This window comes from Mytilus californianus, unplaced genomic scaffold (genome assembly GCF_021869535.1).
Source record: "Mytilus californianus isolate M0D057914Y unplaced genomic scaffold, xbMytCali1.0.p SCAF_1, whole genome shotgun sequence".
In the NCBI taxonomy this organism is placed as follows: domain Eukaryota; kingdom Metazoa; phylum Mollusca; class Bivalvia; order Mytilida; family Mytilidae; genus Mytilus; species Mytilus californianus.
In genome coordinates this window covers 114,283,177-114,299,050 of record NW_026262581.1, presented here as the reverse complement: position 1 = coordinate 114,299,050, position 15,874 = coordinate 114,283,177, and the positions used below count along the sequence as shown (strand labels likewise).

Below are 15,874 nucleotides of genomic sequence, written 5' to 3'. Positions count from 1 at the left end.
TCCTTTGATGGAAGAATATCATTCCGTTATCGATTGTAGATATAATATTTTACCGAATTTATTTTTTATGATTTTCAATAGTTGGTCGTTCGTTTTCGTTTTGCTTGAAATTGAGAATTCAACAAAGACAGGATTTCCAACGTGTTTAAGACGCTAGACGTACATCAAATAAGTTAATAAGATAAAAACAAACAAACAACAAATGTGTTAATGACTATATCAACAGTTTTATTCAAAAGATGAAAAAAAATAAGAATAAAATACAAAAATTATAACTTAATTCTTGACTGCTAATCTAAAAGGACGGCTTTTGAAGTTTCCAAACGGAATTTGGTTTTTTCTTCAGTATAATAACAATCATTTATCACAGATTTTTAAAAAGGACGGATATTAAATAAACATTGGACTTATCACAATTGAAATGTTGTTTGATATCACTCCGTTTAATCTTATTGGCAAAGCGGAATGTCGTTTTTTTTAATAAAACTAACACAACAGTAGTCTGCACACTCTTGTGCACGATTTTATACCTGATTCCTAAGGTTTCTGAGACTAAAAATATAGTGAACTTAACATTCTTAAAAATAAATGGTAGGCAACAGAATAGCAAGTCGGCAATTTTAATTAAATTTTTAAAATGAAAATACCAATAATAAAGGCTGTTGATTTCAAATCTTACAAATTCCACTCAGCATTTTATATTGCAATACAGTTACGTGATAGTTTTAACTTCTCAATTCTTTGAACATATTTGAAAATTGCTTTCCTTAAGAGTTCCTTAAAATCAAAATATAAAAAGCCAACAAAATTAAGTTATTTCCATTAAAGAGATTTGAATATAGTTAATTTCAAATAATCACAGTAATTAAAATATTAACAAATGTGTCTTTTCTTGAAAATTGAAAATATTTTTTTTTCATATTTTACACCAATATATTTTATGTCAATTAGGGTACCTTCGCCATTAAATACTCCATCGGAGAGAGAGCGAAATAAATGAGACATCTAAAATGTAATACAAAAAGTGAATTTGCTTCTGTATCATACAAAACTAAGATGTTTCACGCTTGTAACACATTTATGATATATAGAACAATATCATTTTAAAAAAACAGAAGATATATGTCGTCGACAGACGGAAGCTATTTTGGAGTGAGTTGTTACCATGCCATGTAAAAGGGTGAAATAATGAAATATGATTGACTGAAAAACAAACACTAACTATCATAATATACTTTTGAGGTTCCCTGTCATGGCAGAGATATATGAATAATATTGCTAAAAAAGCTTGAAGTTATTTCATCAAGAACTTCTTCAAAATTAGTTCTCAGTATACTTCTGGTAATTTGTAAAAATTATATTTGGGAATACAAGCTAGGGACTTCTTTGGTTTCAAGTTCCTTCTTGATTTAAAAAAATGAAACATTGATTTAAATTTGCATTAGAAATTCTGCAATTATGGATTACGAAAAATGATAAATCACGATGATACTGATGTTGAAGGCATTCCTTTTAGATATACATGTATATATACATTTATATATATATATATATATAAGTACATCTGAACCAGTGACAACTCTACAACAAATTTATCCATCGGATCACCAGCAGTGATGGTGATACATGGCTGTTTACATTCTGTATATACAACTCGTCTAAACATCAGCCCAACAATGTTAGATCTGTAAATTTGCTTTCGCAAATTTTTTGTTCTTCCCTCGCCGGGATTCGAACTCATGCGATATCTCAGTAGCACGAGTTCGAATCCCGGCGAGGGAAGAACAAAATTGGTGTCACGATATCTCAGTAGCATGAGTTCGAATCCCGGCGAGGGAAGAACAAAAAATTTGCGAAAGCAAATTTACAGATCTAACATTTTTGGGCTGATGTTTAGACGAGTTGTATATATATATATATATATATATATGTATAATGATTGCACTTAATTGATATTCTTTGTTTTACAGTTGTATAGTAGAATATGTCTTTAGAATAATATAAAATCGGAGACGTCTATCACTAATCATTTTATAATATAAATAATTCATAAAATGGAGACGGTATCATTAAACTGAATTCACGGTGTCATTTAATCTGAATTCCTTATTCTTCTTTTGAATGAAAATTAAAACATGACACATAAAATATAAATAAACAAACTTCAAATTTAATTTGTAGTCTATTTGATTGTTATATAGAAACAATGTGTCTGCCCAAACGCAAAAATATGCTTGAACAGAAAATGTTAATGTTGAAAGCTTGATTGTTTATTTAAGATCTATCTTCTCTTCTTTCTTCCTTTTGACTGTTTAGCTGCTCCAGTCACTGGGTCTTCTTCTTGTCTTCCTCCTGTAGATTCTACTTCTTCAATCATTCCTTTTGCCTATGAAAATATGCATTTGTTTATTTTATAGATGAAAACAACTAAAATATGTCATCCTCTGTCAATCATACAATTTTCCTTATATAAACAAAACCAATCTAAAATGATTTAATGATGATAATGATTTGTCGATTAACGTCCAATGGCAAATATTACATCCATATCAAGACGAAAACATTTTAATGTGAAATGAATATGAGCATCGATTTATACTAGACTGACGAGCTGAGCCGTACTTCTAACGTGCTAGTTCAAACAGAAACAATCCACAGGAAAACATGCCACTCTACCCAGAAATATTGTTTTGACTCCGAACTGACCAGTATTTACCGACCGAGCGAGACCCTCATAAGTAGATAAGGTCGTTAAACACCCCCTAGTAGTAGACAAGTATTTGCTCTTTATCCTAAATGTCGCGTGTTTAACGGATAAGCAACGAGCACCAATTTTCAAATCTTAGATTTCACCTGGAGGATATCGAGGTGAGCACGCTACCATGAGATCACCGAGGCGGTGACATGTTTAAAATACTAATGTCATGTTTGTTTTGTTTTGAAAGAAGAATTAATAGAAAGTTTTTAACTTGTCAGATGTCGTAAGTACTCTCATAGACACATACCCATATCTATTTATATGAAGTAAATATTTCAGTGATCAAACAGAATCACGGTGTTTAAAGTAGTTACATGAAGAAAATTATCAATTCGCATATAATATTTTACGATTAGAAGACATTTCATCTACTTGTACATATATATTTATTATACATCCTTGGCTTTCAAATATTTGGCTTTCAGAGTTTCTGACGAAGGTAAATCCAGAAAAGCGCTTCGGACACATGCAATTTTTAAAGTGTTGTTTTCATGTTTTTCATACTGAGGCTTGGTTGAATTATAACATAAGAATACTAACCCATACAAAGAACGTTGCTGCACCAGCACTGACATCTCGTATATGTTCGAGAGTGTAATCTGAAATGACCTTTTTGGACTGTAAAGCTGCTGCTAAGAAACAATCCTTGGGGTCAAACTTCTGAATCTTTCTCATTACAGATTCTCTTCCAGTTTTACCCAGAATGCTCTGACATGTTCTCCACACCTGATAAAACGCAATTTGGTATGCAATGTTAACTGATAACCTAGTTCTAAGAAATAGCAAGAACTTGCTTGAAGATAAATGGTTATGTCATGTAAACTATCAATAAATCATTTTCTTATACGTTATTTATTCTCTTAGTATTTGCAATTTTAAGTTACACAATGACAGATTGATCAAGCTTTCACAATGTAAAAAAAATATAGTATTATACATTCGTTCTGATACAAATAGATAGTGATTTTATCATACTTTAAAAGGAAAGAAACCGATAGTCACAAGACGAAAGGCACTAAACTCTCACCTTAACTTCTTTCATTGGATGTCCTAATAACAAGAATGCTCCCATAAGTGACTGATGTACACCCTCTGGTGGGTTAGAATAGGTCCTGATCTCAGCAATAGTCTTCTGGTCCATGTTCAACACTGAATGACGAAGTTTTTCTATCCTGGCTAACTGGTCACGGAGTCTTTGTGCCACAACTATTTGCAAGTCCAACTGGTTGTCAAAGTTCGCTGCCTTTGCTCTTGCCAATGCTTTATCAAGGGCATCCAGTTCTCTTCTCTGTGCTGCGTTTTGCAACTCTAAAACAAAGGAATCACAGTAAAATTACTGATTACTTTGACATGGTTCTTATATTTCGTGTGTGTGTAGTACTATATACAAAATAAATAACTGTTATCACCCATCTTTGGTAAATTATATCAAGTGTTCTTGAGAACAACCTCCTCGACTGACAAATATTTCAATGCTGAATTTTATATGGTTTCAGTTGTTTTTTTAATTTATATTTCATACAATTTTAAGGAGATATATGTTATTTTTCGGTCATCATTTATTTATTTGTTATATTCTTCTTTTCTTTTCTTTCTTTCTTTCTTTTTTTCTTTCTTTCTTTCGTTCTTTCTTTCTTTCTTAACATATGATTGCTTTTTCATTACTTTCTGAAGTAACCAAACGTTGTTACAGACTTTACCTTCTTTAGCTTGCAAAAGTTCCAACCATCTCCTTGCCTTCTTAACATATTCATCGTCTTTGCCGCCGGCGTTTTCATACATTGCAATCGCCTTCTCTAGAGAATATTGATCTTTCTGTTGCATTGCTCTATCCATTAATTTTTTGGCATTTCGTCGCTGTTTTTCGTCATCTGATTCCTCTTTATTATCATTATCATCGAATAATTCTTCCTCTGTGTCCGGTTTCTGTAGAAGTTGTTCCATCAACATTTTAGCGTCATCTTTGTACAACTCTGAAGCTGGTTTTCTGTTTATTTGGTACCTAGCTAAATGCATAAGAACTCCGTTGGCATCCCTTTCATATATATCCATCATATATTCTCCAAAGTCTTCAAGTTTTGTCAGGAAAAGTTTTAGTCCATCTTGCTCCATCAATTTAACGGTGTCATTATCTGGTGAATCATCTGCGTGTCGTCTGTGGAAACAGGCGACCACATTATCGTAACCAGTCGGAGCGGGAATCAAAATTTCAGGCTCAGATGTTTCCACAGTCTCTGTAATAACATTTGGTTCGCTGTGCTCGCCCTTCATTTGGTCTGCCTTCTCCTCGTCAATAGCATGTCCGTCTGATTCTATAAGGTAGGAATGAACGTTGTAAACACTTGACGGGTTGCCCTTTTCCCGAGCAAATATATTAAGAGAATACTCGCCCTCAATTGGCATGTCCATATCAAATGTCCAAGTGCCATTTTTATTTGTAGGTTTAACTATCATGTGTTTCCTAGCGTTTGGATCTTGACTATGTATTTCACACACAAGTTCGACGTCGTTTCTAGCTTTAAAGGTGACAGATGCTTTGCCGTCCTTCGTAACTACTGAGCCGCCCGGATTACTGATTGCCTTTACTCCCAGTTTATCAGCTATGGATTTCTTACCGATCTTGCCATCCGTGATATTCGGGAATGGTTCGTTTGTTCCTTTTTCTATGTATTTGATCAGATAGTTCAAGACGTTTGATGCATCTCCGTCTTCACCTTCGTCATTTGCATAAAGTTTCATTGCATATTCTCCATCCTGTGGTAGACGTAGATGCACTGTGAATTCGCCATTCTCCTCTCTGATTACTGCGTATTTACTTAGTGTGGCCTCATCAACAATAGCATTTTTAAGAAGTTGGTGAAGACGGACATCTTTGTGTGCACCAAGTTTGATATCAACCCTTCCATCTTTTGATATGATAATTGCTCCATCGTGCGATTTAGCTTTGAGACCTGCGTTCTTCGCTTCAACGCCAGGACCCCAACCAATTTCCGGACAATCTGGAAGAGGCATACAGTTCTTTTGAGGGTCAGAACATGAAATAAGATATGTACAGCAAAGATCAAATACATCAGATTCTCGTTCATCTAACCCAAAAACGTCCATCTTAAATTTACCGGCAACCGGGAATCGTAATGCAAATCTTAATAAATCGGAATTATGCTCGAACATTACGAATCTTTCAAGCGATAGGTTGCCTCCATCCAATCCGCTTTCCGCTCGGTTTTGATATAGCATGTATTTAAATCTGAAGTATTCACTTTTCTCTTTAGGCAATCCAAATTCGAGCCCAACTTCTCCTTTACTTGCAGTTAACATGCATTGTTCTTTAGTCTTGTCTGTGTAGAACATATCAAGATAATAGAATCTTTCACGGATATAAGTATGATTCTCAAATTCAGCAACAGTATGTGGCTTCTCCAGAAGTTGCCATGCCTTTTCGTCAGGAAAGTGTGTCCAAATTAACTGGTCGGGGTCAGGCAGGAAATAAAACTCATTAACTCTGTGTTGTGTTTCTCCTTCAGAAGTTTCTTCGTCGTCCTGGGTCACGTTACCATCAGTGTCCACTAAAGTCCATTCGCCTGACTTTTTACCAACAACACATGCAGAGGCCCAGAAGGCATCGATAAAGCGCCATTCGCCATCAATATATACGGCATTCCATTGAGCACCCATCATTTTACGGTCTACTTTACTGCCGACTTCATATGCTGCACTCTTGTTCATACCACTGATAATTACACAGGGTATTCCTGCCATTCTGTCAATATATGAAAAAAATTGTATAGAATTCAACGATCAATTAGATCATGGAAATAATCTTCATGTATTTACTGTATGAACTTATGATCCTGTTTTCAGTACACACAGCAATTGTCTGGAATAGCATTCATTATGTACGCTCAAGAACAAAGGAAAAAGTAAAATAACAAAAATACCGAACTCCAAGGAAATTCAAAACGGAAAGTCCTTTATAAAATGGCAACATCAAAAGCTCAAACACATCAAACGAATGGTAAAACAACTGTCATATTCCTGACTTGGTACAGGCAATTTATTGTTTTTGTCATAATTATGTATGTTTTACATATTAGTGTCGTTATATATCGTTTTTCTTTTCTTATACTCATGCGGGCAATTTTATTTAAACAAATATACTTTTTATGGTTTTCGCATTGTTGAAGGCCACACGGTTGACTATAATTGCTTACATCCACTTCATTTGAACACTGGTGGATAGTTATCTCATTGGCAATCATACCTTATTCTTATTTTGGATATTTTTTTCCATTTACAGAAAGTTTCTCACTAGGTGCAATTTACTATAAGATAGTTATATCAAAAGATACATTAACACAAACCTAGTATAAGGAAGTAATACACAACAACACTTACTGACATAGACCAGAAACAAGATGGGCGTGGTTTCCCATGTTCTTTTGAATCTTTATAAAATATTCCAGTGGTGAATGCGTAGGAGGGTCATTTTCTGTTTTCAGACTGTACACATCTACAGACGAGACCCATCTGAAAATGGCGCGAACTTTACACATGTCATCCCATTCTGGATTCTTTGTTAAGTATCCTATCAGCTCTTTGAAGGTACCAACAAGTAAATTTGGTGGTGACTGAAAATAAACAACATTTAATGTAAATTTGGAAATTTTTTATCAAGTAAAAATAAAGTCACAGTGTACTTGGAGAATGTGCATCAACATTGAGCGGTAGATTACATGAATGACAGTACTGATTTTCAGTATTCAGTACGTTTGCTCTTGCGTAGAAATAAGTAGATAGTATATTTATCTTACTGATTACACTTCCAATTATATTTGCTGTGAACAACAAATTAAAAGAACCTTTGAAAAATTTCTATTTAAGTAAACACAGCTTTGTTAAAATAAGATCTAGTCAATGCCATATTTTACGTCAGTCAATGCCTTATTTTCCGTGATCAGAACCAAGTGTTATGTCTTCGGTTCATCTACGAATTTTTTCTTATCTGTTGAGAAAAATGGTATTTGGTGAATGTGCATGAACTATTATTCTTACAATTTACTGGAAAATAACTATATATATATACAAAGGGAGTAGCGCTATTATTGCTGTCCTTCATCTTGGTAGTTATTTTAAACTCATTACTAAGAAAACTAGTATTTACATTTAGTGAATAATCGTCAACATGTGTATATTTTGACAACTGAAAGACATCAGCTTTCCGTCGTTTAGGGGGACATGGAGGAGGAACTTGTGGTTTCTGTGGCTTCTTTTCTGTTCCTGTTGTTTGTGGTCTCGAGTCCTGCAATAAAACGTTATCTGTTATTGAAATCCTAATCCGACAAGCATATACCATCACAAGTAAATTACAAATTCATAGATAACAATTTATTTTTCAACTAGAAATATTATAATGACTCAATATCTAAAAGTTTTTAAATCTTAATCCATGTATTTGTTGTTCAGATCTTAATATGTTGTTAAGAGTTATATGCTATCATATATAGTCGATTACCATTAAATAGCAAATTGACGACACGTTACCATATAGATCTGATTTACAAGTCATTGCTGAATAAATTGTTTTATCATGAATGTAACCATTTGAATTATTTAAACCGTGTATAAAAGATCTAACACGGACACTCAAACTATCCCAGCACATGCTTATTTTTACAATAAATGCATGCTATAATATGAACACGAACCACTCTTAAATTTTAATTAATGTGAAGAAGACAGATAGATTAATATCCTGACCACTCCGAATCCTTGTTGTAGTGAAGTAGATACGGTTAACGTTCGGGTGTTTTGAATATATTAAACAGTCATTCAGTTAAGTGTACCATTGCATTAAAAATTGATAAACTGGCTTTTGAAGCACTTACTTTTTGAGTTTACTTAGTTATTGATTCAATTAGTCATATACAAAAACACCTCTAATAGTACATGGTGATGAAGCAACAGGGGACACTGCCCCTTCTTCAAACAGAATCGATGAAAAATAAAACCAAACATATGTTAATTGTTAAAAATCGTAAGTTGATCTCTGGAAACTGTTTTTGTTTATTTTGTGTGCTCGTGTTGATATCATATAGACGTACACTCCACATCTGCTTTGACCAAGTCAATATTAAACAAAGAAAACAAAAAGAACTTTGAAGCCGTTTGTTGTTCAGACTGGTCCTAATTCGAAAACATTTCGGGAACCCCCTTAAAATCATTGAAATAAGAATAAATAAAGGAAGATATACAACTCAGTCCGTGTGAAAAGAAGAAGGAAGTTTATAGATAAGTTCAAACTGGTTAGATATATAACTACTAATGATATATTTTTGTTTTCTATGATCCTTGTACAGTTAACTTTCACTTGAGTTTAAGTGTTTTATAATAGAATATATGGTTATAAAGCATTTTATTGCGTTTTTCTCATACGTTTTTAATTTTTATGGCATTTGACTTACTTTTGTTTAAGCAAAATTGAATCTGTAGCTTAAAGATGTCATAATGAGGGCAAGACCCGTTGACTATTATGAAGTTCTATCAAAGAAGTTAAAATTCTCTATCAGGGAAGTTAATACCAGTTTGACTATTGGTTGGTTGAAACGAATGTTGACAGGAGAAAATGATGTAAAGAGGATAAATGAGACATGATTCCAAAGATAGACTATACAAAGAAACCTAACATATATACCAATAGACAAACGTTTTAATTGCTATTACTCATCTTGAGGCTTACAGAAAATTATATAAAGAAAAGCATAATAAATAACACCATACAGACCAATTGCATCAACTGAAATTTTTTTCACAAAAACATGTGATTATGGAATTATGAAAATGTAATCATCCTGATAAAATTATGATCAGCGATCAGTTTTGATGATTTTGTAAATCTTTGGGTTTACTTATTAAAATATACGGAAAGAAAACAAGTAGTTTTTTTTATTTGGACAATAGAGAAATAGTATATGAACGGAACAAAACAATCCCAACACAACGCATGGTTTTGATTCTCGTCCTCGGAGGATAGTTGTTGCATTGGCAATTATATCACATCTATCTATTTTCGTACAAAGGAATATAAACAACAGCAAGCTATTAAAGCTATACAAGTAAAGAATCAGTAATATACATAAAAATCATATTAACGGTTCATGCCCATGCATATAATAAATCTGGCTACGATAAAACTACGAACATGTATAGAAAAAACACCAAAAAGAACGACCTAAAACACATACACAACAAAACTATTTAACATGCTAAACAGTTATAATATATATGTATAGTGTCAAATGAACATGCACATATAGAATCATGCTTGTTACGTGTATTTTACACATTCGACACTTACAGTCGATGGCCTTCTGAAATATCTACATGTACAAGACTTGCAATACTGTGTTATTATTACATTAAAAGTTAAATACCCGTACCAATCATTAAATCGTTATAATGTTATCATGTTTTTGTCAACCCTTTCATGTACATAATGTCTTTTAATCTAATCGTATGAAATTGTTATTATAAAATAATATAAATGAAATAAAACGATTTTAAACGTTCGTCGTCAATTTTGAGATTCATATAAACATGTTTTATAAGCTTTAAAAACAATTACGAGAGTCACCGACTTAATTTTGCAAGCAAAGAGAATGATTCGTATGAGGGCGTGAACATATTTTTCAAATGTAAAAGAAGAGTGTAACGGGTTTTTTTACTTATTTCACATGCTGCTTCTTTTCTTGATTGGTACAAGTATGAGAGAAAGGTGCAGACTCACAGGTGCATCATGCTGACTAGCAGTGCCGTTTACTTTGTTCGGTGATGACTGAGGTCGCTGTTGAGGTTGTGTACTTGACCCGGAACCCATGGTTTGTTGTCTAATACCTCATTACATGGTCACTGTAACTATCTGAAACAATATGGTAAAATCGTCTTAAATCATTTAGCTGACAGCTAATATAATAAAAAAAAACGAGTGGATTGTTAAATAAATAGTACTCAACCAACGGAGATTTATGATACAATTCCTTGAGAGGAGCGTGATACACATGGAGCGGGAGTAATGCTTCTGGTATTATTTGAGAGAGTATAGAAGAGTTAAAGAACAAGTTGATTCAATCACTACCACATCCAATCGAGCAATTGAATTTTGGTTAGATCTTTCCATAATGATACATTACAATGAATTTGACTGAGTTCAAATCCTCTAATTATCATTATAAAATCCAGTTTCTATACTACTACTGCAGAATGGAATCACCTAAACACCGACATACTGAGTACTCGAAATGCATATTCCAACGAAAGATGAAAAACAGCTTAATACAGCCATTTTCCTTTTTCAGATGTGGTGAAGGAACATGGAATATTATTCAAACACGATTGAGAAATGTGTGCAGTTCTTTAAAAAAAAAGACCTGTAAATATCAAACCTCATCCCGCAAATAGCTGTGGGTATCCAGTTGAAGATTGTACAATGTATTTACATTTGTTTTCTAATGCCCTTTCAAAAAAGAAGCAAGATATGATATCACAACGTATTCACTATTTCTTTTTTCGAAAGTCCGTACCAAAAAGAAGCAATATATTATAAAACCACTCTTACAGTGGTGGCTATATTACAATCACCATATCCGCTCGTCCATTCGTCCAACAAATATTTCGTAACACTTTTCTTAGAAACTACTCTTATTTGTTCAGCAAGCTTAGCAGGGAAAAGCAGTTGTGTGTGAGCACTTTTCGAATCCATAATATACCTACGTCTTATTTGCTGATACTTTTCTTCGATACTACTTAAGAGAATGACTGTACATTAAGTCGGCAGCTCTAAAGTGATGAATTGTAACGTGTGTGTGTGTTTTGGATCTGTCAGACACCTACTTCTTCTTTTCCAACATTTTGAATAACGAGTGGGGGCACTGCGTGTAATCTTGTTCTACATTATCATAAATCGTTTTCATTTGTTTGCCTAATTGATTTAACACTGTACAGTTAAAAGTCTGTCACTCATTACATAATGAACAAACATTCAAAATACGATTCACCCAACAATGGGGAATACATTTTAATATATCCGAATAAAAATTGAAGAAAGCTATTACGTGTCATTGAGTATTTAGTACTCGCATACAGTTAAGACTACACTCTGATAGGGTTGGTCTGTCTTGTCTGTCTTTGTCTGCTAAAGACTTTATTTGTGTAAAATTAGAAGTTTTCCTAACTATTTTCTTTAGAAATCTCGGTTTAGAGCATGTATTGAAATCGTAAGGTTGTGCTTTGTCGGGCAATACGGTAACATTATAAGGACTGTAGACAATCTCCAGCATGATGCCTATAGGTTAAGTATGTGATTGATTGTTTGTCTTGGACAACTTGCTTTGTGAAATTTTACCATAAAACGACAAATGTGTTATTGAGACATTGTTCAGACTAACGAAGGCAAGAGGAACGTGCAGTATTGAGGAAATAAAAATTATACTGAAGGAAAGTAATTAACTGGTCAAATTGGTATGAATTTAGTGGAAACGCCATCCACAGGCACTCGTCTCTGAAAAAAATACCTATATACCTTACTATTAGGTATACAGGTATTTTTCAGAATTTGAACGGACAATCAAATGTGAATACTTTACATTCCAACTAATTTTTAGTCGTTTTACTCCACTGTATTGTAAATACATGTAACAGTCTCTTTTATTTTAGAGTGTCTATCCCGTATAATACCAGTAGATCGCCGTGCATTGTATAAGAATAATCACAGGTTGGTGAATATATTAAAATGCTCCGTCTAAACAATAAGTAATCTATCTTGGAAAATGAAATTGAAAACGGGCTATTTGGTTTGTCCTTAAACATGTATGGTGACAAAACATGGATGTCTTAAACCTTAAAAATGATTGACATCTTTGATATATCAAACTTGCAAAGCTTACAAAATAATCTAGAAGGTTATTTTGATAACATGTTATTAATTTTCATTTCAATTTTAAAGTCCAATATATTTTTCCAGTTGGTGACTGTTTCTGTTTACATTCATTAAGATTCAAATTAAAATTATGTATACTATTTTGTCGTATAGTTTAGATTTACTTCAACTCAACTCCACAAGACGTACAAGCTGATTATTCAATATTTTATAATACAATTGAATATCCAACGTAAAAGATTTAGCGATCTATTTTCTGTATTAAATATTTAAAAGAATCTTTGAAAAAGTAACAGTAAGCGAAGTAATAGCTGGCGCGATTTAATCCCGACCCATACCTCCTATATGATGACCTAGCATTATTATTATATTTATTGAAGTGTGTTGTTACTGACGTTTAACACCGGAATCAATTTTAGACAGGTTTTTGCCCTTTGGTTAATCTATGTAAACCCAATTTCCCAAGTTGATATCGTTTTATACCTTTCTCATATTGAGTAATTACCAATGCAACTAATATATATGTTTTATTGGCCTAAAATGACGTTTAACATCGAATCAATTTTATGACAGTTTTTTTACCCTTGGAAAATCTTTTTTTTATGAATATTAAAATACGTTTTCCCATGTTCACATCTTTTTCATATTAAGCAATTATCATATATGATATTTTTATAGGTCTACTGACAATTTTGAATTAGCGATACGGAAGTAGTAAAACAATTTCAATATCATTTAATAAATTTTGACATTTTACAGTGCTATCTCAATAATACATAGAAGTATCTCAAAGTTTATATGGACCAATAAAGATTATAGTTATTACTTTTGACAAAGTTGACACCTCTGAACAACATTAACGTTATGTACAAGACAGTTAACTTATATAGCACACTATACCATTGTAACTGTCTCCTTTTTCCTCAACAAAATTTAATATCGTTAATAATAGAAGGATGTCTAGCGGTTGACCGGCTTTGATTAATAGATGAGTTAGTCTTAGATACAAACTCTTTAGATAAGTTCCATCTTGATCAACTGTTGAAAATTGAAAAAAGAAAACATCCTTATTAACATTAAAGTCATAACAAGTAGAATATAAGAATAAAGTTTACTGTTCTCCGACGTTTTACTGTATGATTTAAGGATGAATAGGATATCTAACGACACATAGAGGTCAAAATAAGATTACAAACAAAACAAAGGTGCCTATACAATATGCCAAGTCAATTAAAAGTTATAAAATACACAAAATAGACTTAAAAAATCTACCATCAACACCCAAAAATGACATATCCTTATGCATAAACTCATATATACCAGGCTTAAAATAGTATACGCAAGACACGCGTTTCGTTTACAAAAGACTCGTCAGTAACAGTCACGCTCTATTAAAAAAGGCCAAATAAAGTACGAAATTGATAGGTTTTGCCAAATGCGGCTAAGGTAATCTATTCCTGAGGTAGACACCCCTTATAGTATATCGAAAAATCAACATTTTTAAATAGTTAATTTGAAATTAAGACCATATCAATGATAATTCATGTCAACACAGAAGTGCTGACTACTGGGCTGTTAATACCCTCGGTGAGGAAAAACGTCCACCAGCAATGACATCGACCAAGTGGTTGTAAAAAAAACTCATCATAGATACTATGCTTAAAATTTTATACGCCAGACGCGCGTTTTGTTTACAAAAGACCCATCAGTGTCGCTCGAATCAAAATGTTAAAAAGGCCAAATAAAGTACGAAGTTGAAGAGCATTGAAGACCCAAAATTCCGAAAGGTTTTGCCCAATACAACTAAGATAATCTATTCCTGATGAAGAAAATCCTTAGAATTTCGAAAAAATTAAAGTTTGTAAACAATTAATTGTAATTATGACCATATCAATGATAATTCATACCATCACCATTCGCAGGATGGCCTCGATAAAAAAACAAGAGGCTCTCAAGAGCCTGAATCGCTCACCTGTATCTCACAGGAGATGATTTTTAAATGTTAGCAAACTTGATGAACAAATTGTGTAAAATTTCTTTAAAGGGCAAAAACTGCATTTGACCCTTATGTTCTATTTTTAGCCATGGCGGCCATGTTTGTCGATGGATACAAACTTCGGATATAATTTATAAACAAGATACCCTAAGGAACATTTAGTTAAAGTTTGAAGGTAATTGGCCCAGTAGTTTCAGAGGAGAGGATTTTTAAATGTTAGCAAACTTGATAAACAAATTGTGTAAAATTGTCTTTAAAGGGCAATAACTCCTTAAGGGGTCAATTGACAATTATGGACATATTACCTTTTTTGTAGATCTTACTTTGCTGAACATTATTGCTGCTTACAGTTTATATATATCTATAATAATATTCAAAATAATAACAAAAAACTGCAAAATTTTGTTAAAACTACCAATTCGGTGGCAGCAACCCAACAATGGGTTGTTCGATTTGTCTGAAAATTTCAGAGCTGATAGATCTTGACCAATTGAACAATTTTACTCAATGTCAGATTTGCTCTTAAAGCTTTAGTTTTTGAGATATAAGCCAAAAACTGCATTTGACCCCTATGTTCTATTTTTTGCCATGGCGGCCATGTTTGTCGATGGATCAAAACTTCGGATACAATGTATAAACTAGATACCCTAAGGAACATTTAGTTAAAGTTTGAAGGTATTTGGCCCAGTAGTTTCAGAGGAGAATATTTTTTAAATAGTTTACGACGACAGACGACGACAGACGACGGACGACGACGGACGCCAAGTGATGGCATAAGCTCACATGGGGCCCTTTGGGCCCCGGTGAGCTAAAAAGCTACAAAAGCTGATCTTGTGGGGGATGAGAAAGGATTATCACTTTTGTGAAGACAATAAAGATTCCTTTAAATCCCGTCCATGTTGGCACAAGAGCACATTGTCAGGTATAATGGCATTAGTAATATTAATGTGTCGCTATGAAGTATTTTCCTATTTATGTAAGTATATGAGACGAAACTGAACTTCGATTAGTTGTAATCAGTAATGATGGCACAAAAGTTTCGATTAATTGAATAAAACTGTGACGACAGAATGTTTTCTTCAAAATCGTCGGTAGATTTCCTAGTTGTTTTCTTTTTTTCGTGTTACATATTTCATTCTAATAGACCATGATAACCCTTAACTTACTAGTATAATTTTAAATATTTATT

General features: G+C 33.1%; 1 protein-coding gene across 5 annotated transcripts in view; it reads right to left on the bottom strand.

Annotated features, from left to right (window-relative positions):
• Positions 1 to 207: 207 nt before the first annotated feature.
• The window catches only part of LOC127731096 (uncharacterized), a 34,302-nt gene continuing 18,635 nt past the window's right edge, over positions 208 to 15,874 (bottom strand). For 4 of the 5 annotated variants that reach the window (XM_052239958.1, XM_052239968.1, XM_052239976.1 and 1 more), the window contains exons 2-8: positions 10,542 to 10,673; positions 7,920 to 8,057; positions 7,154 to 7,386; positions 4,459 to 6,518; positions 3,786 to 4,066; positions 3,299 to 3,484; positions 208 to 2,386 (exon numbers count right to left, since the gene is read on the bottom strand). In XM_052239958.1, the coding sequence (XP_052095918.1) occupies positions 2,282 to 2,386; positions 3,299 to 3,484; positions 3,786 to 4,066; positions 4,459 to 6,518; positions 7,154 to 7,386; positions 7,920 to 8,057; positions 10,542 to 10,631 (3,093 nt within the window). In that variant the 5' untranslated portion in view covers positions 10,632 to 10,673 and the 3' untranslated portion in view covers positions 208 to 2,281. The remainder of the gene's footprint in view (positions 2,387 to 3,298; positions 3,485 to 3,785; positions 4,067 to 4,458; positions 6,519 to 7,153; positions 7,387 to 7,919; positions 8,058 to 10,541; positions 10,674 to 15,874) is intronic. The other variant, XM_052239989.1, reaches the window with a different exon arrangement.